General features: G+C 47.1%; 2 protein-coding genes across 7 annotated transcripts in view; one reads left to right on the top strand and one right to left on the bottom strand.

Moving 5' to 3' along the window:
• Positions 1-6,339: 6,339 nt before the first annotated feature.
• MED8 (mediator complex subunit 8) lies at positions 6,340-11,800 on the bottom strand. 4 transcript variants are annotated; one of them, XM_025992061.2, is made up of 7 exons: positions 11,727-11,800; positions 10,111-10,229; positions 9,047-9,191; positions 8,385-8,525; positions 8,113-8,194; positions 7,502-7,750; positions 6,340-6,668 (listed from the first exon to the last, which is right to left on the bottom strand). In XM_025992061.2, exons 1-7 carry the CDS (start codon positions 11,730-11,732, stop codon positions 6,604-6,606), a joined length of 807 nt encoding a protein of 268 aa, XP_025847846.2. In that variant the 5' UTR covers positions 11,733-11,800; the 3' UTR covers positions 6,340-6,603. The 4 variants fall into 4 exon arrangements, with proteins under 4 accessions (XP_025847846.2, XP_072580373.1, XP_072580372.1 ...); XM_072724272.1 differs by having other exon boundaries at positions 9,047-9,952; positions 11,727-11,778; XM_072724271.1 differs by having other exon boundaries at positions 11,603-11,747.
• Positions 11,801-11,866: 66 nt separating this feature from the next.
• Positions 11,867-19,768, top strand: part of SZT2 (SZT2 subunit of KICSTOR complex) — a 51,615-nt gene continuing 43,713 nt past the window's right edge. For 2 of the 3 annotated variants that reach the window (XR_003233944.2, XM_025992057.2), the window contains exon 1: positions 11,867-11,978. Coding sequence is in view for 2 of the 3 variants with exons in the window: in XM_025992057.2 (XP_025847842.1) it covers positions 11,952-11,978 (27 nt within the window). In the remaining variant the exon portion in view is untranslated. The remainder of the gene's footprint in view (positions 11,979-19,768) is intronic. The other variant, XM_025992056.2, reaches the window with a different exon arrangement.

The raw sequence follows: 19,768 nt of genomic DNA, 5'->3' as shown, positions 1-19,768 counted from the left end.
AAAGGCAAGAATAGGGGAGCTGCCATGACACAACGAGGCCTACGGGGCAGGTGGGGAGTGTGAAGAAGCAAGCACGAGCTCTGGTCTGCCACACCTGGGGAATTACAACAGCAGCCCACGGACACCTGGGCGCAGGCCTAGTAAGCGTGGACAAATGAGAAGGGAACTCATCACAAGTGCACACAGAAAGAGACCTCTGCATGGTGTAGGGCCCCCTTTAGGGACAGGATGGAGGCCAACTATGGAACTGAGTCTTTACCTAGCTGGGACAGGAGATACGGTTTAGGAGGGAGGATAAAGAATATTTTGGGTGAGGGAGCCTGTCGTTTGGTCTCAAAGCAATATGACACAATTGAAGAGACCAAACTGGGCTTTAATGGAAGAGGGTGGGTGTCAACTAAATGGGAGAAAGAAAATGTACAAAACTAGATGCAAAAATGACTTCTCACGCCAGATAAACCAGTGTAAAAATGCTCTGCACTCGGTGCTGAGGTGATACCATGGGGGCTGAGATGCATGCAAAGGATCTCTCAGGAGGCTGCTGAGCATGACATCCCCGTAGACGAGGTGCAGAGGGAGGAAGAAGTTCTGTCCTCATAAAGGGACTGATCGATCGTTGGTTTAAGCAACAATTGCTGACGGCAGTTCTAGACACTACCTGAGGACAGCAAACGTTTATTGAACATCTATCGTTAAGCACTATTCTGAGCACTTCCTATGTATTAACCTAGTTAAACATCACAGCAACCCTACAATAACAGCCACTAATATCATCATCCGCAGGAATAAGGAAACTGAGGAACAGAGGTAAACTAATTAGCCCAAGCCACACAGCTAGTAAGTGGCACAGCTAGGATTTGAACCTAGGCAGTCTGAACCTGCTCTTTTAACCTAAAAGCTACACGGTACTATCTCTCCAACATCAACTAAACCACACCACTACTGGTAATAGCAGCAGCTAGCACTTAGAGTGTTTATGCCCCGCTGAGTGCTATACAGTGTGCCAGACACACACATTTCATGCCAAAGATCACACTGCTCTCATGTAGATGGACTGCGATTCAAGCCCTGACAGCTCAGAGTGCTTGAACTTGGAGGACAATAAAGAGCATAAAAGAGGAAGTAAGTGACCTTATTTTGAGTGGCACCAAGTTGTGCCTACACTGGGGTGTCAGCGAGCTTCACAGAGTGGCTCATGGGCTCAACTTTTAAAGATGACTGGGTTTCGGCAGACAGAACAATGGGGCAAAATGTTTCTTGCAGAGGGAACCATGGGACTAAAGGAACGGAGACCAGAAACAGTTTGTGACTTTCAGGAAACTTTAAGCAGCTTCTATGGCTTGGGAATAAAGTGGGGGCAGGACAACAGAGAAACTAAGTCAGGAGAAGTCAGGGGGCCAGATCACACAGAATCTTTTACTTGCCTTCCCAGGAACTTTGAACTGTTTTTCACTTTTTCAATAAAGTACATGTAATGGCAAAAAAGACAGAAAGAAGTATTCCCCAGGGAATCTGGTGGCTTACTCTGAACCCCTTTGGACTAGTAGGAATTCCTTGAACTCTATTTTCTCTTAAGAATGCATACGTGATCATTTTTTGTTCTCTAAATTACCCTCAAGAAAATGAGTGTTCTAGGGTGATTTGATCCTAGGACTTTCAGTATGTGTGGCACACTGCCCCACCACCCTGCCAGGTACTTGGACTCCCGTTTGAGAAACATGGGGAGGGAACTAACTACCAGAGGATTTTAATCAAGGGAGCAATGTGATCCGATCAGTTTAGAAAGACCTGGCAGCCATATCAAAGATGCGTTGGAGTGGGAGAGAGGGAGTCTGAACACCACTCTTAGGGCAAGAGGCCTAGGGCTTAAACTGCAGGGCAGGATGGAGAGATATTAGAAAGTCCGAGAGACAAGATTTGGTACCTGACTAGGTAACAGGGGCTGGGACCCAGAAGGATTTAGGGTGGCTTCCATAGACCTAGCTCAGGGCACACCCAAGAAACTGGAAAAAAAAAAAAAAAAAAAAGACAGGCTTAGAGGGAAGGATGACTGGACTTGAACGTTCAGAATCTGAGGTACCTATGGATCCTAGGGGCAGAGAGCTCCGAGCTGTAAATAAAAGTGGCGATCACAGAGACAGCAGGCAGAGGGAGAGGCCAAGAGCTACAAAACAGGAATGGTCAAAGATGTAGAGGCCAAGTGGGGAGAAAGAGATGAGAAGGAAGCGGTGAGCACTATCAAATGCCATGGAGATAAAGTCAGATGAGCACTAAAAAAAATCTGGATTTAGTTCAAACAGTGATGTTTGAGGGGGTGCCTGGGTGGTTCAGTGAGTTAAACGCCTGCCTTCGGCTCAGGTCATGACACTGGGGTCCTGGGCTCCCTGCCCGGCGGGAGTCTGCTTCTCCCTCTCCCTCTGCCCCTCCCTACTCCCCCTGCTTGTGCTATCTCCAATAAATACAAAAGTTCTTAAACAAACTAGTGATGTTTGACAGAGTAGTTCCAGAAGAATGGTAAAAGGAATGGCAGGTGTGAAAGAAGAGGCAATGTTGTGTGGCCCCTGTATTTCAGGAGTGTGGCTGTGAGTCAGTGAGCAGGGATGTGGGGTCAAGGAGTACCATGGAAGAGACACTAAAAGGACACTAAGCAGGGCCATGAAAATGGAAGCAGCCCAGAGAAAGTAGTAGAAAGAACAGAGGTGGTATACAAGCAGGGGTGTGGGCAAGAGAAGACCACAGACGGGAAATCTGGGTGAGAACCAGAGAAGGCAGTGGAGTGGCAGAGGGCAAGCAGGGAGTGGAGCAGCCCAGGCCTCTGATTGTTCAGTAGGACAGGTTATCATCCCATGGAAAATGTCATTTACTGCTTTCATTGCAAGTCTCTCTGGTCACAGATCTTGCCCACGGGATAGAGGGATGCCAGAGAGCTGGAAGGTAACTTCTGACATACATACTACATGCATCTCTGGGGTAACTTACCACATCTTTGATGAGTTTTCACTACAGAACTAGTGCAAGCTAGAAAACAATCGTAGGGAAGTACTCTGGCGGGATATAGGTATGTTAACTTGCAGGTGACGGAGAGGGAACTTCAGTAATAGTTTGTACAGGTTTGAGGGCTGATCTAGGAAAATTCTGGCTTATTTTATATAACATAGTCACGCAATGAGGGAAACAAGCAAAATGCATGGGAATAAATAGGCTTGCGAATCACTGCCAGAGACTTTAAAGCTAGGAAGGATCCCTGGGATCAGCCAGTTGACAAGACGGAGACCCAGGGAAGTCAGGTGCCTTGTCCACAATGCATTTGGGGAAGCGGCCACATAAACTCATCCAGAGACCATAACAGAGATCCAGACCTGCCTGTGACCCTAAGAGGCACAAGAACCAGGGAGAAGTTAAAGGGAAGAAGAGAAGAAAAGAGGGAGATTGTTCTGTGGGACACACACGTTGAAGTGATGGGGTGCCACGGCCTTGTCAGATGGGCTGGAGAGTTTGCCTTCTGCTTCAACTAGAAAGCCCCGTCCGCAGAGCAGCAAATGCTTCCCAAGTGTTACTCCTGTGTGTTTGAGGCCGTCAGGCCAGAGCCACATCAGAGCCTCCACAGGGTTGGCATGAATAACTCTCAGGACTAAACCAAAAACAGACCACAGCCCCTGGCCCTATTCCTGGCCCACCACTAAACTTCAATAAGCTATCCCCCCACATCTGGAAGATGGAAGAAAACGTACAGCTCTTAGTAATTTCTCTGGACAGTAATCAGGAGTTGACCCAGGGTGGGCGTTTGGAAGGATTCAGCCTCCGTCCCGCCTGGTGCTGGGATCAGCTCACACGGCTCCTGTGTCCACGGGGCACAGAGAATACATTGTCCGTAAGGAGGATTATTCTGTACAAGAAGCTCAGACAAAGGGAGAGGTTGTTCCCAGCTGCCTGGGGGAGGTGAGATGGGGTGGGAAATGGGACCAGCCTTGCACTAGGGCATTCCTGCAGAGTGCAGCTTCCTCCCTGACAGCAGGACAGGACGTGGGCAATCCACCCCTCCAGCTCAGTCCTCAGGCCAGAGCCCATAGTGGAGCTGGAAGGAGCACTCAGCTACAGCCCATCTATTTTGGCCATTTCACAAAAGTACAAGGTTATGTAAGGCTAGCTAGGTAGGTGGGGCAGCAGTAGACCTCAGAAGGGGTAGAGAATGGGGTGACTGGGGCAGTGAGTAAAAGGGAGCTTCAATGACGGAATTCCAGCCACAGGCCAGAGCTGGAGATGCTGTCCTAGGCAATGGCTGTCATGCTGATATGGATTAAGTAAGCCTCTGCCTTCAGCGGAATGAAGACCACACTAAGTAAGAGCTCATGGTTTCGCAGCGCTTCTTTCTCCACCCGAGACATAATCCCAGGAGACAATGGCCTCATCTCATTCTCCAGGGGCCCCGAGAGCAGGAGAAAGCACAGTCCCCAAGCAAAACAGAGGAGTCAGAAACAGAGGAATACCATCAAAGGGGAGCGACACCGTTTACAAATTTTAAATCTGAACAAGTAAGCCCACCACGTCCTCTTCTTCAAAGGGAGCTCCATATATACTCGCTCTCGCGGAAATGGGGGGAATGAGTGTGTGAGGGGAGGGAGATGCTTTCCGTTGAGGCATTTACTGGGTTGTCTGAGTCCCAAAACTGGCAATGCTACATAGGTGTATGCACTCCAGAGGGGGTGGGGGTGCGGGTGGGGGGTTGGAAATGAGAGCATGTGTTTCCAGAGTAAAGAATATAGATGTGAGTGCCTCCAGAGTAAAGAATGGGGCCCAAGAGGTGGGTAAGGTCCTGCACATGCTCCTGTTGGGGCAGGACGGCATTTCCACTCTGGAAAGACAAGGAACCCGTTTCAAATATTATGGTGGCAATGAAGGTGGTATGAGCCTGGGACAACAAAGAAACTTGGGGTTGGTGCCTCTCAAAAGGAGAGAATCTTCTGGGGGAATTAAGGACCTAGCACAAAGCTGCTTCAGGGGTTTTAGAGCAGCACAGCTTGAACCCTACCCAGTATGATGTTTAGCTCTGACACTTCCAGCAGAGATGGAAAAGATAAGAACAGAAGGAACACCTGAGTGGGCTGACAGAGCAATAGAGCAGTACTGCTGAAGTGGAGGAAAGGTCTGGCATGGCCTCAGAGCTGATAACAGGACTCCTCGCGTGGCGGTGTGCTAGGACCAGTGAACTCTATGGATACCGTTTCTTGTCTTGATGGAGCAGGAGTGGATCTGACACATCGCGGACCACTTTTCCAGTCCTTTGCTGCCACAGCCTGGCACAATTCTGACCGGCACCAAACAAAAGCCAAAGGATTGGTGTGTGACAGAAGAGAACAGAAAAAGGCAGCAAGAAGGTATGGGCAGGCTCTCTGCATACCTCTTGGGATTTTTGGATCAAAGCTAATCAAAGCTAAGAAGACATTTTATGGGGAACAAATTGGAACCGCCTTGCATCAACTCTGAAAGTCTCTGACACAGGGCCTCTGACCGCTAGAGAGCTCCCTCGTAAATCACTGTCGGCTAACATGGACCCTGTGGCCATCAATTTAAAGAACTTCATTCAGAGAAACCCTTTGGTCTTCTCCGGACTCAAACCCTGCCCCTGCCTGCAAAGGAGCACCAAGAAAGGGGGCTTAGGTTGCAGACCCAACTCACTCTGCTCTTCAGCTTTATGTAAAGCATGCGGAGGTCCTGAGGGCTGTCCCCACCCACCAGCAATCTGGCTCTCATTTGAGCCACAGTTTTAGTGGACTGGAGGAAAGCCATCCTGGCCCGAGTCCAGGAACCAGGAGCTATTATGAGAGCAGTGAAATCCAGAAGAAAGACGGTGTAAAGCGTGATTCCCCTCTCCCTCTAAAATAAGAAAAATGAGTCCGGAGAGAAGGGGCTTCACGTGCTAACAAAGCCCCTTTCTCACACAGTCCTACCTGGTAGAGCCACTTCCTGGGAAGCCCACACCTACTGGACCTTCAGCATCTTCTTGCATGTGTATAAGATAGGGTGAAGGAGAGGGGAGGGCAGGCCCACGCTTCACCAGAGCTGTGGGTGGACCCTCTGACCCAGCCCAGAAGCCCCGTTGCCGGCAGCTTGGAGAGATGGCCCTCATGGAACCTGGGCAGGGGGGCCTATGGAGCCGGCATGCCTCTAAGGACATACACAGGCTGTGACAGTTTCTGGCACCATAAAATACGGACAGGCTTTCAAACAGAACAGAGTGGTCCATGATCTTGTGTCCATCAGCTCACCGCTGACACGAAGGAGTGTCAGATCCTGCTGGGTTCTGGATCCAGGACTGAGGAGGGCAGTGGGAGAAGTGGCTGTAGAAACTATCATTTATTGAATGCCCATTATTTCATAGGCTGTACTGTTTTACATTCATTTTCTCATTTCAGTCCTCACAACAACCCTATGAGGTAGGTATCATCACCATTTACAAAGAAAACAGGCTCAGAAAAATCAGGTCACTTGCCCAAGGTCACTCAGCTAGTCTGTGGTGCAGCTGGAACCTGTCTGGCGCTGAAAGCCCATGTTCTCTTTATTATACCCGTCTAGTCCAGCTTTGGGCAAAGTTGCCGGCCACACTCACCGCTGGTAGGGATGCATTGAAGCGGACTTGATGTTGGTTTTTATTCCACTTGGCATTTTCCCTAAAAGGAACATGAAGAAAGACACCTGAAGCACAGTAAGACTTTTATGATAAATCAGAGAGGTGGTCTCCCAGGCTCCCTTCTGCCACCCTTTCGCTCTATCAGCTCAGAACCTCTGTGGCCTCTGACCCCGGGTAGCAAAGATTAGAGGTGTGGGTCCTGACCAGCCCTCTCCCGGAAGGTATCTGGAAAAAAAGGACTGATAGTATGAGGGGTCAGAACACACCCCAGCAGTCTCGTGCTCAGCTACTTCTGGAAAAGACAGCTAGACCCCATTTACTGTCACAGGCAAAAGACTGTTCTCTCTTACTGTAACTGCTCCGTTTCCTGGAGGGCTTTGGAAAAAAACAAAAAAAAACAAAACAAAACACAAAACACCTCTTCTAGCTACGCACATCTGAACTCCTCCAGACTGTTCTCATAACTATTAACAGTAGATCAGAGAGATTGAATACAAAGAAAAGAGTACGTGTAGCTTGCTTGTCTTTCAATCCCAGCATCCCTACTGAATGGTCTTAACTGAGGCCCACCCACTGGTCTAAGACCCTGACAGCACACTCAGTGTCCAGAGTAAACGGGACAAGAAGGTAGTTGACACAGAGCTCTAAGATGGGGCTGGGAGGTGCAGTCCTGCCGCTCAAAGTTCTTCCTTTCGCTGGTACCTGCTACAGTCTCAAAAGGGTGTTTTTACTCTTAAAAATTGATTTCTGGGTCACAGTCCAAGGAGGATAGGAGAAAATCTCCAACTCTGGAATACTGGGGGCCCAGACAATCCAGCTTATCCCTATTTCCATGCTTCGAGTCTGCTACCATGTCATTCTCCGCCACCTTACCTGTTTGACCTGCCTGGGCCATCTGCACCCCACTGAGCAGTGGCTGCTGTTGGCTCGGAGCTCCTGCCATCTGTACTTGCTGTAATCCTGAGGCTCCAGCAAGGATCGGTCCAGTTCCTGGCTGGCCGGGCTGGCCAGGACCACTACTACCGGAAGGCCTCCAATTAGACAGCCCCTTCCCAAAGGCCACAGCTGCTACTAAGGCATTGGTGTCTGCGGGGTTAAAGGTCTGCTTGTTTGGCCGGAGACCTGAAGAAAAAGGGGAAGTGAGGAGCTTGTGACGCGCCTCTGACCCTGGACTAAACCTGGCAGCAGGAAGACCAGCCCCAGGAGCCCCAGGGCTTCAGCAGCACCCACACTCACCAGCAGCCCAGAAAAAGAGACCCCAAGAGACCCCCACAACTATCTCAGAATTATCTCTTCTCATTTTGCCCCTTTCCTCTGCCTGCTCCAGGGCTGGCCCTCAGTATAAACGGCAAACAGAATGGACACATCCCTCTCCTAAGCAGTTGTCTTCTATCCTCACTTCACCACCACCCAAACCACCAGTCCTAGTCCAGTCATCTTCTCCTCCTTTCCCTCCTCCATTTTTGCCACCAATCCTTCCATACCTCCACTCTCAGATTCCCGTTCCTCTTTGCTGATTTTCTCCAGAAGGTTCGAGCACATTTTATTCAAGCTCTGGATCTGCTTCTGTAACACATTTGTGCAGAGATCAGAGCAGACAGGAAATGCTTGTGATGAGGGCTGTTCCTTGTGCTCTTCCAGGGGCAACTTTTATATAACCAATTGTGCACCCCTACCAGACACCAACAGTACTGCCCAGCTTCTCATGAAGGGCCCCAGGGGAGGGGGGAGCAGCAGGGCAGTGACTTGGTCCAACCTGAGCTGCGTCAGCACCAATGCGAGCAGCATCTGTTGTGAGCTGCTTCTCTTGCTCTTCGACCTCAGGGTCAGGCTTGGTTCTCAGGTGGTCAGGGACCACCTCGTGGCTGAAAACAGGCACTCGTCCTTCGGTCTGCCGCTGTAACACACAGATGTTACTGATCCTCCCATGCAATCCAAGACAATTCAATCTGGCTTGCTACACAGCTCCTTCCACTGGCAAATGGTACATTTTTGGGGAAAACACAGCCTGACACTTACAGTATCTGGCTTCCTAGGACACTGTTGCTCTTACTCCCTGCTTCATTTCCATCTGCTCACACCTCTATTTCTACCAGACATAGAGACAAGTTTCTCTTTGCTACATTTTAATAAAATACCAAAACAGACAAAAATCACAAAAGAACACACTTTTTCCTCAAGATAGGTATTGGAGGAGAAAGGTCTTTGCCTTGGCACAGAGGCCTCAGGTTTATTTGGCACTACTTGGAAGTAGCTCCCCAATTCCAGAAGGAAAAAAAGGCCTCAATAAAGCAGCCCTTGCTTTCTATTACCACACACTACACATTCAGAACTTCTAAAATAACCAAGCAACAATTGTGCCCTAAGCCCTCATCTAAGAATTTAATTTCCCATGTTATGCCCTTCTCCTCTTCTTACCATGAGATCTTCATCACGGTCTGGGGACAGCACCAGGGGGATGATGACCTGGTTGCGGAACAGCGGTGTCTTTTCATGCTTCAAGACCTTGTTCAAAGTGTTCAACTGTCCAGAGAGCAAGGCGAAGCTGTCCAGAACAGACGGCCTGGTAGTGGTAAGAAGGTGTCACGATGTTCTCAGTAAAGTAGCCTCGAAGGGGTCTTTCAGACTAGGAATACCCAGGCTCACTCGAAAAAGACTCAGAGCACTACAGCTGGACTGGGCAGGAACCAGACTGGATCCCAGGGATTGTGGGGTTATGAAAAAGGGACATGCTTTTAGTTTCTAACACATATGGAGAAATAAGGCAGCTCATTATTTGAATGGGGTAAAAGACCAGTGGCAAAGTAAGAACCATGGCTATGCTTATCATTAAAAATTTATAAACTGGGCAAAAAAAGATCTTTCAGGCCTGAAAACAGGATCCACACTTGCAGAGTAGGTTGGACCTAAAAGACTCAGCAATATCTATCATAAGAGATCCGAGATGAACGCTGTACTCTTACTGTAGTGGGAGGACCCACTGACGGAGTACCTCCACCCAGAGAAGTCAAAGGGTGACAATCAAAAGCTAGAAAAAACTTGGGTTGGAAAACTGGGCATTTCTCTATTTCTGTGCCACAGTGGCTCTACGACAAACTTCACTTGTTAAATGTTGGGAAACATAGCTCTTTTCAAATTAAAAGATGTTTGCAGGACAGCACGGGTAGCTTGGCGGTTTAGCACCACCTTCAGCCCAGGGCGTAATCCTGGAGACCTGAGATCGAGTCCCACGTCGGGCTCCCTGCAGGGAGCCTGCTTCTCCCTCTGCCTGTGTCTCTGCCTCTCTCAATCATTATGTGTCTCTCATGAATAAATAAATGAAATCTAAAAACAAAAAAACAAACTTGGAAATTTAAAAGAAAAAAAAAGTTTGCAAAGTGATAAATTGTGACATTCCCTGGAGATGTCCTATCAATCAGGAGGCCTGCCCCCTCAACCCCCACCCCATGGAGCCCTCCTCAGCTTGCCCTGGCAACCCTTACCAGGTCAGCCGGTCATACTCGTTCTCCAACTTGTATATGAAACTCCCCAGTGAGTTCTTCAGATCAGCCACTTGACTCAGCAGTGCATCTAATGATGCCTCCAGCTGCTTCTCCTCCCTCTGCACCAATAGGAACAGATAGGTGTGGCTATGTCGCATACAGAGAAGGCTGAAAAGCCGGGATGACAGTATGCAAAACTAGTCAAGTAACCCAGGCTCTCACTGGTGCAGGAAAGCCAGGCTGTTCTCTATCTTTGGTATTTGGGTTACAGACAGCATCAATTCTTAGACCTTTCAATCCATTTGCCTGACCTCAATTCCTCCTTTCCCTCATTGTCTGCTAATTCATGTCTGGCTTTCCTCTGTATTAGACACTCTCTCAGGGAAGCCCACGTGGCTCAGTGGTTTAGTGCTGCCTTTGGCCCAGGGGCCGTGATCCTGGGGCCTCAGGACTGAGTCCCACGTCGGGCTCCCTGCGTGGAGCCTGCTTCTCCCTCTGCCTGTGTCTCTCCCTCTCTCTCTCTGTCTCTCATGAATAAATTAATAAAATTAAAAAAAAAATAGAAACACTCTCTCACTGAGGCATTTTTTTCAGACATAATCCCTGGGCTTTATTAACTTTTGTGTGCCTCTGCAGTATTTTGTCTTTCTCTTGTCCTAGAACTTGCCTTGTGAGCCTGGAAGTTCTTGCCAGTCACACAATCTCCGGAAAACATACCCATGCTTGTGGAAACGAAGGAAACTAAGGTTTCCCTGAAACTTGTACCCCCACGGCCCCTCCCCCACTCCTCATCTGCCATCAGCATTTGAAGTTTTCAAGCTTCTTCTTGCTGGATTAGTCGGCATTCGCTTTATCTCTGTGCCCATATTCCTGCGTCCCTTCCACAAGCTCACTCAGCCTGAAGACATTTACTGACAGCCAACCAGGTGCAAGAAAGTAAGCGGCAAGCGAAAAACAAAGACAAAACGCACATGCTCCTAGGAGCCAGAGACACAATTTTAAAATGCTGGGGTGTCTGCAGTTTCCTCCCGTCTGTGATCTCCGGTTTTACTCCATTTCTTCATCCTCAACAACTAACAGGCTCAGGCTGGGAGAAATGATGCAGAGCTGTCTTGCAAACTCACCAAGGGGCATGACGAGGGCCTGGATCCGGCGCTCCACTCACAGAGCCTCAGATTTTAAGTAGCTCGGCTCTGGGCCTCCCTCCCCTTCCCCCAATCCCTCGGTCCCTCGGGCTCCTCTGCAATTCCATCCAGATCCCTCATGTCTACATCCAACAGCTTGGGCAGGGGCCGGAGCCAACTTGCATTTTCTTGAGCTGCCTTCCTTGCATTGCATGTCAACCGTCCCAGTTACCGTAGCCTGATCCCTCCGTGCACGCCAGCTAGTCCACGCAGCCTCCTTCCCCATGACAATGCCCCAACCTCCCATCTCTTGCCAAGTGGGCCCCACCCCCACCGCTCCAGTCGTCCGCGCCCCCGCGGGCCCTTACCCGTCAGCTACGCGCTCTGCCCCCTCCCGTCGGCCCCGACTCCTCACTCTCTCCTCGGCCAGCCCATTCTCAGTCCTGTCACCTGAAGCTAGCTGGCGGTTAACAGCCCCAAGCCCGCTCTCACCTGCATGGCGATGACGGCGATGGCGGCGGCGGCGACGGCGGCGACTTCCCCTTCCGATTTCCTAGTCGGCGATCCACTCTGAGAGACCTCGTCCCCCAATCAGAAAGCTCAGGGAGAGCGCGGCCCGCCCCCTCACTTCCGGTTCCGGCGGGGCTCCGGGAGCCGGGTCAGGGGTCGAGAGTGGAGCATCTTCTCTGGCCCGGGCCGGCGCGGGAGGGCTGTGTGATGGCCTCGGAGCGCCCGGAGCCGGAGGTGAGGGGCGGGAGGGCGCAACGCAGGGCGCTGGACCCCGGGCCCCGAGGGGGAGGCCTCCTCCCGGTTTGGGGGCGGCCGGGCCGCGTAGCCTGCGCAGGGACCCGCCCGGCCCCAAAGGCCCGACCACTGAGCCTCCTCCCCGCGGCCCGCAGTGTCGTCGCGGGGGCGGCTAGAGCAGAAACCCGTCGCTTTGTTTTGTTTATTGAAATTTCAGACACGTCCCCGGCTCCAGGGCTCTCGGATTCTTCGGTCTTTAATATCGATGTTAACAAAACTTGAGGTTTGATTTTTCTACCGCAGTTTCCGTGGGCAACATGGCACTAGTGTGTTGATGGTTTTTGCATTTCTGCAGGCATTGGAATGCCGTGAACAGCGTGAGTTAACTTAGTTGTAGCGCTTATGCACTTAGGGAGCAGCTTTGGTTTGGTGGGGAAAAAAAAAAAAAAAAAGAAAAGAAAAAAACATTTGGCTCAGAGTGAAGTCTCGTCCCAGTATTGGTGTCGCCATTTAGCTGTCTGTGCAACTTTGGGCAAGTCTTGACTATCCCGATCCTGTTTCCTTCTTCATTAAGATACCTGTCTTACGGTGTGTTGTGAGGACCTTCTGCATTAAACCAGAAAATGCATATGAGCACCCATTAGGTGCTAATGAAAGGAACCTGTACGTACATGATGTTACTCAAACTTGTGCCAGGGAGGTGGCAATATCCATTTCTCATTTGCAGATAAGGAAACCCAAAAGTGAAGGTTAAGTACCTTACCCAAGTGCTGCTGAGCTGGGGAGTAGCAGAGTTTTGAAATTAGAAGATCTGAGCATAAAATCAGATTTGGAAAGAACATCACTAAAAGAAGTGCCCGGTATTCTAAGAGAATATATGAGTAGGTGGGAAGGGTGAAGGATGTGTATAGTGACATAAGTAGTAGTTATTACTTAGTGAATGCTTACTGCATGCCAGGCACCATTCTCGACACTTTGCAAATATCACTTAGTGCTCTCATCCCTAGATGCTTTTTATCATCTCCATCTTTCATTTGGGGGAAATTGAGGCACAGAGCTCACCAAAGCAACATAGTAACACAGCTAGTAAGTAGTAGAGCTAGGAATCCCAAACGGGGCCTGGCTCCAGGTCTTATGTTCTTAAACTTCGTGATTATAGTATAATAACATAACCACAGGATGGTAAATCTCCAGTTTGTGGGGATTTGGTGTGATGAGACCCGAGATTAAGTAAGAAATGTTGCCCTATTTTAAAGAATCAGATAGGGACACCTGGGTGTCTCAGTCAATTGAGCTCTTGGTTTCAGCTTAGGTCATGATCTCCCGGTGGAGAGACCCGAGTCCCATGTTGGGCTCTGGGCTCAATGGGGAAATCTGCTTGAGAGTCTCCTTCTTCCCCTTCCTCCCTCAAATAAAAAAAAAATAAATCTTTAGAAAAAAATAAAAGAATCAGACACATTCAGGGATAGCGGGATAGCCTATGCATCGTACATATCAATATTGAGAAAGCCTGAAAGAATTTTGAATACATCTCTTTAAGGATTAAGATGAGAGGAAATGGGGGGATGTTCTAGGAAAATACAGTATACCTTTTAGGCAGGTAGTCTAAAACAGCACTGTCGTCCCCCCCCATTCTTGCTCCCACACCTCAAATAAATAAATAAATAAAACAGCACTGTCCAGTAGAAATCTAATGCACATACGTAAATTTTCCAGTAACCCCATTTAAAATGGTAAAAAGAAACAAATGAAACCAGTTTTAGTAATGTATTTTATTTAACTCTACATTTACAAAATATTACCATTTCAACATGCAATATTTAAAATTATAAGATATTTATCATTCTTTTTTGTACTAGAGTTTAAAAATCCAGCATGTATTTTATACTTAATAGCACTTCTCATTTTGGACTACTGAACTAGCAACATTCCAGGTTCTCAGTAGCCCCATTTGGTAATGGCTTCCATATTGATCGGTGCAGATCTGTAGTAACTTGGAGTCAAGACAAAGTTGGAGTCTCATTCAGCCAAAAGTTAAGCATGTGTTAAGTTCTTGATCTGAATTTCTGAAAATTTTAACTCAGAAGGTAAGGGGAGTGAAGAGTTCTGCCCCTGGTCAGAAAAGTGACTGACTTTTAGAGGTTGTTAAAATCCCAAGAGAAAAAAATTGGGCATAGTCAGAAATCATTCATTCATCAAATACCTAAAATATTTTATGAGTGCTACTATGGACTCAGAATCATGCTAAGTATCAGGGTGGATGCGGAGCAGTGTAAGACAGACATGTCCCCTATTTTAATGGAGTAAACAAACACTGAATTATAGTGAGGGCTGCAAAGGAAAACTACAGAGTGAATTAATGTTTGAAAGGGATTCTTAACTGACTCTGTTAGGAAGTGTGAGAAGGGAGGGCTGGGTTGAGAATGCCTTCTCAGAGAAATGACATTTCAGCCTGAAAACTGAGTAGAGGTTGGCCATGAGCAGAGGCAGAGGCGATTGTGAAAATCCTGCGAGAGAAGGAGCTTAGAGCCTTCAGAGAACAGAGGAAGCAGTGGCCGCTGTGAGTGCACTGTGGCAGTGGGAATAGCTAACACTTCTGGAGTGTTTACCGAGTATTGCCTAATCCTTGTAAAACCTCCATGAAATAGGCACTGTTATTTTCCCAATGTCACAGATGAGGAAACTAAGGTACAGAGAGTTTAAGTAACTTCAGCAAGGCCTTGTACTAGCAAGTGGCAGCAAAACCAGTGTTTAAAAGATCCCAGGTGTGCTGATGCAGTGGGAGATTGGGGAGAGATGAGCAGATTCAGGTTGAGCCCATGCTAGAGGTTCAGGACTTTGGCATAAGCACAGTAGTAAGGAGTCTACAGACAATTCAAGGGGGAAAAATGTCTAAATTGTTTCATGGGATTCTATGAACAGAAAACAGCATGAGGGTTAGAAAAGGTTTCAAAGATGATACTTTAACCACAAAGGGACAGGTGCAAAGAGCAAACAAAACCCAATAAATTGAGAAGGGCGATGATTCCTTCATGCTGATATACATGGTATGCAGCACAGTGCCTAATTATTATTCATCTTGTTATACATACATGGTATGTAGGTCTCAAGAAATGTTCCAAAGAATGATAGGCTGCTTCTACCATTATTCAGATTCTTATTGAATTGCAACAACATCTTTATGAAGTAGATATTCTTACCTACATGTTATCAATGAAGAAACTGAGGCCTAGAAAAATTAAGTAACTTGTCCGAGCTCACACAGATAGCAAGTAGTAGAACCAGATTTGAATTGAAGTCTCTGACTCCAGAACCACGCTTTCTCTGCCAGACTACTCCAAGAGGACTGCGCTTCGGACTCGGGTATTAAATATCAGGGAATCAAAGCTCCATGGGAGTCTGGAAGCAGGGAGAACACAGCTAATTCAGGGATTGTCAGATGTTAAAGTAGAGGAATCCCTTGGGGAGCTTGTTAAATTTCCTTTCTGGAGTCCTATCAATTCAAATTCAGTTGGTTTGGGTGGTGCCCAGGAATCTGCATTTTAATAAGCACCTGAGGCCATTCTGATGCACCTGGTCCTTGGATCACACCTCAAAAACTACTCTTCTATCTGCTTAAATTAATTATTAAGTTTTCTGGATCTGATCAATTACATCTTGCATCTTCGAGATGGTGATTTGAACACCTAGCTGTTGACTTTGAAGGGGTCATGGATGAGGCAGAATGTTGCAAGAAAGCTCAAATTGAGGAGATGTCCCTGGTTTTAAGAGGGTGGATTCTGTAAGAACTGGTTGATGAACTAGGTGGGTTTCAGCTTGGCCTTGGACAGTCAGTCCATCATTCAAAACAACTTTCAAGACAAGGTGGAGAAATGGAAGAGTACTGTAGTGGAAATAGGCGGCCTAATAGCCACTAATCTAAATGTTGTCTAATAGCACAGCACCCATCTGTGTCCCACCTGGTTTGTCTCCCCTTTCCCTCCTTACCTAGCAAACCCTGCTCAACCTTCAGGGCCACTTTCTCCCAAGACCCTAGTCTAGGTTAGGTTACTTTATTATATGCTGCCACAGAACTGCATTCTCCTTTGGTGCACTTACTCAGTTTGTAATAATATAGTAATTAGAGAAATTATTTGATTAAATTTTTTCTCCATTATGGGGTAAATTTTTTGAGAGCAGAGAATGCCAGTTTTTGCTTTCCAAGGTATCCTTAGGATCCAGCCCAGTGCTATCAAGTAGCTGGCTCTCCATAAATTTGTTGACCAATAAATGAGTACATACTCTCCTTGTCTCTGTCCTCTTTGGACTGCGATGAGAAATTGATGGCATCCTGATCGAATTAGCAGGGAAATTAAGCTGGAAAGAGATTTGCTAGAAGGCAAAACAGCACTCCGAGCTTCACAATAGAAAAACAGACTGAATTTATCCAATGTAACAAGACTAATTGAATAATTGTATGTGTCCCAAAAAGCCAGCTGCATGAGGACAGAATGGAGGATGTGTCTTAACAGCAACATAAGTGAAAAAGTCATGAAGTTTCCCTGCACCAACAGTACAGTCAATCTTCCAAATAGAACTTAAGAGACTGAATCTGTGACTGCACCTGGATATTGTATTCCATTCTGGCCCCCACATTTTAAGTTGAAAAAGAGACCAACCAAAGCTCATAGGCATATGATCTAAGATATAAAATAGGGATCCCTGGGTGGCGCAGCAGTTTAGCGCCTGCCTTTGGCCCAGGTCGCGATCCTGGAGACCCGGGATCCAGTCCCACGTCGGGCTCCCAGTGCATGGAGCCTGCTTCTCCCTCTGCCTGTGTCTCTGCCTCTCTCTCTCTCTCTCTGTGACTATCATTTAAAAAAAAAAAAAAAGATATAAAATAATGAGGAAACTAAAAACCATGCCATTTGAGATACATCTAAAGAACTTGGGATTGAATGCCTGGGTGGCTCAGCTGTTGAGCACCTGCCTTTGGCCCAGGATATAATCCTGGAGTCCCAAGATCAAGTCCCACATCGGGCTCCCTGCATGGAGTCTGCTTCTTCCTCTGCCTGTGTCTCTGCCTCTCTCTCTGTCTCTCATGAATAAATAAATAAAATATTTTAAAAAAAAAAAAGAGCTTGGGAGATGTTTACAATGGAGAAGTAGACTCCAGACTCCCCTCAGATGTTTGCTAGATTCTCCTTTGGCAGAGGGTCAGACTTTCCCTGTGGGGCCTGAGGAAGTAAAACCAAAAGTGGGTTAGATGTTTTCAAGAGAACAGATCTCAAGGTTGGATGAATATTATATCAAGAACATATTTTGGCGCAGATAACTGAGGAAGAGCAAAACTGGTGAATGGCTGTCCGGACTCCTTCCAGACTTAAAGGAGAACCTGATGGTTGAATTACTTGTTATTACTTGTTACACTAATATGCTGTTGGAGAAGGTGATCATATTTATAGAGGAGGAAACTAAAGCTCAAGCCCAGCGGCTCCACTATAGAAACACACTGTCTTTCAAAACAAATCTGTTGAACCCACACCAGCTCTCCCTCCCCAGATTCCAAGAATAGTAGAAAAAGAGAGAATATTAGAAAAGCACACTTTAGTGAAAATCTGGTAAAAACTTATACAGAAGCAAAGGAAAAATCCACACAATAAAATAGGCTAGTTTTTTCCATAAAGTACATGAGGAAGGAACACTTGAATAACAAAGAGCAGATGTTGACAAAAATGAAAAATTTGGAATCACTGGTAAGAAATTCAGAACAGAGCTTGAAACAGAAGAGAATAAATTAAGCTTATGAGAGCAATTTCCCTTATTTATACATTTCATTCAACAAATATTTGAATACCTAGTGTGTCTTGGCACTGTGCTAGTTGCTAAGGATACAGCAAAGAACAATATATAGACACAGCTTCTACCTCCCTGGAGCTTCTAGACTTGTAGGTGAAACAAACATTACGAAATACAGAAATTCTTCATTATAAACTGTAGTAGGGGCTATGAAGAAGAATTGTAGATTGTTTTGTGAATGCTTGACATGAGGTACCTGATTTAGTTTAGGGGATCATAGAAAGATTCATTCATTAAACCCAGAATTGCCAAGATTTTAGTCCTAGAAGATGGAGTGAGCCAAGTGTTCCCAGTTGTTCCCACGGTGCTGATTTAACCCGGCTCAGTTTGGGCCCAAACTCCCTTTGTTGTTTCCTTGCATAGCTGAAATAGGCTGGCATTTGGAAAACAAAGTCTTTACTAAGTACCAAAGAGGAAAATAGTAACCGAGATTAGTGTTAAAATGATCTCACCTGGGATCCCTGGGTGGCGCAGTGGTTTGGCGACTGCCTTTGGCCCAGGCGCGATCCTGGAGACCCGGGTTCGAATCCCACGTCGGGCTCCCAGTGCATGGAGCCTCCTTCTCCCTCTGCCTATGTCTCTGCCTCTCTCTCTCTCTGTGACTATCATAAAAAAAAAAAAAAATTTATCTCACCTTGAGAAGAGTTGTACTGATTATTAGTTTTAATTTTTTTTTTAAGTAGGCTCCACGCCCAGTGTGGAGCCCAGTATGGGACTAAAACTCATGACCCTGAGATCAAGACCTGTGTTGAGATCAACCCGGTTGGATGCTTAACCAACTGGGCCACCTAGGCACCCCCTGATTATTAGTTGTAAACATCACTTTGCTTTGCTTAGAACGATATGGTGAATTCACTTATTCAGCAAAATCATATAGAGCATCTGATGTCCTGGGTACTGCTTAGGCTCGAAGAATAGAATGATGAACAGGATGCTGAATTTGAGTATCCTTCTTATTCTCATAATATTCCAAGCCCCAGGGGTGCTTGAGTGGCCCAGACCATTAAATGTCTGCCTTTGACTCAGGTCATGATCCCAGGGTCCTGGGTTCTAGCCTCATGTCTGGCTCTCTGCTCAGTGGGAAGACTGCTTCTCCTCCCTTTGCTCCTCTCTCCTGCTCGCTCTCTCTCTCTCTCTCTCATAAATAAATTCTCAAACAAACAAACAAAAAAAAACCTTGGCAGGGGCCCAGCATCAGCAATTAGATAAGAGTGGGCACCCATCTCACACCCACACCACTTGTCCTGAGGGAGAGCTTGACTGGCTCATGAGAGCATCCCACCTTGAGACCAAGGGCCAGGCAGAGGGCAAGTAACTGCTGCAGTTTCCTTCTTTGCAAAGTAGATCCCTGTTCTGTTTTTAGCATCTTGGCGATAAGAATATGCAATCTGATGGGACCTTTTGGGGGAATGGTGGTTAGAAGTGATGGTAAATACCTATATCTGATTTTTCTAGCTAACTCGGAAATCATTCCACAACTAACTGGTTTCCAGTGCTATCTTAGCCATCCTGACACCTTTCTGTTACTTTCTAATTAATCACCAGTTTTTGTCTTATTCTAAAGATTCCTTAAAATGGTAGCTAAGCTCACTTGTCTTGAAGGCTAGTTCAACTGTCTTTACCTGTGTGTGTGTATGTGTGTGTATAAAACCAGACTTTCGGGGATCCCTGGGTGGCGCAGCGGTTTGGCGCCTGCCTTTGGCCCAGGGCGCTATCCTGGAGACCCGGGATCGAATCCCACATCGGGCTCCCGGTGCATGGAGCCTGCTTCTCCCTCTGCCTGTGTCGCTGCCTCTCTCTCTGTGACTATCATGAATAAATAAATAAATAATCTTTTAAAAAAATAAATAAATAAAACCAGACTTTCTCAATGAAAGTCAGTGCTGGCTTTACATTCTGGCACAACTGGTGTCTCATGGGGGACCAGTCTCAAACAGTTCCCGGAATGGCTG

This window comes from Vulpes vulpes, chromosome 10 (assembly GCF_048418805.1).
Source record: "Vulpes vulpes isolate BD-2025 chromosome 10, VulVul3, whole genome shotgun sequence".
Classification (NCBI taxonomy): domain Eukaryota; kingdom Metazoa; phylum Chordata; class Mammalia; order Carnivora; family Canidae; genus Vulpes; species Vulpes vulpes.
Note: the sequence above shows the minus strand (reverse complement) of the source record. Positions and strands in the feature narration are given on the sequence as shown.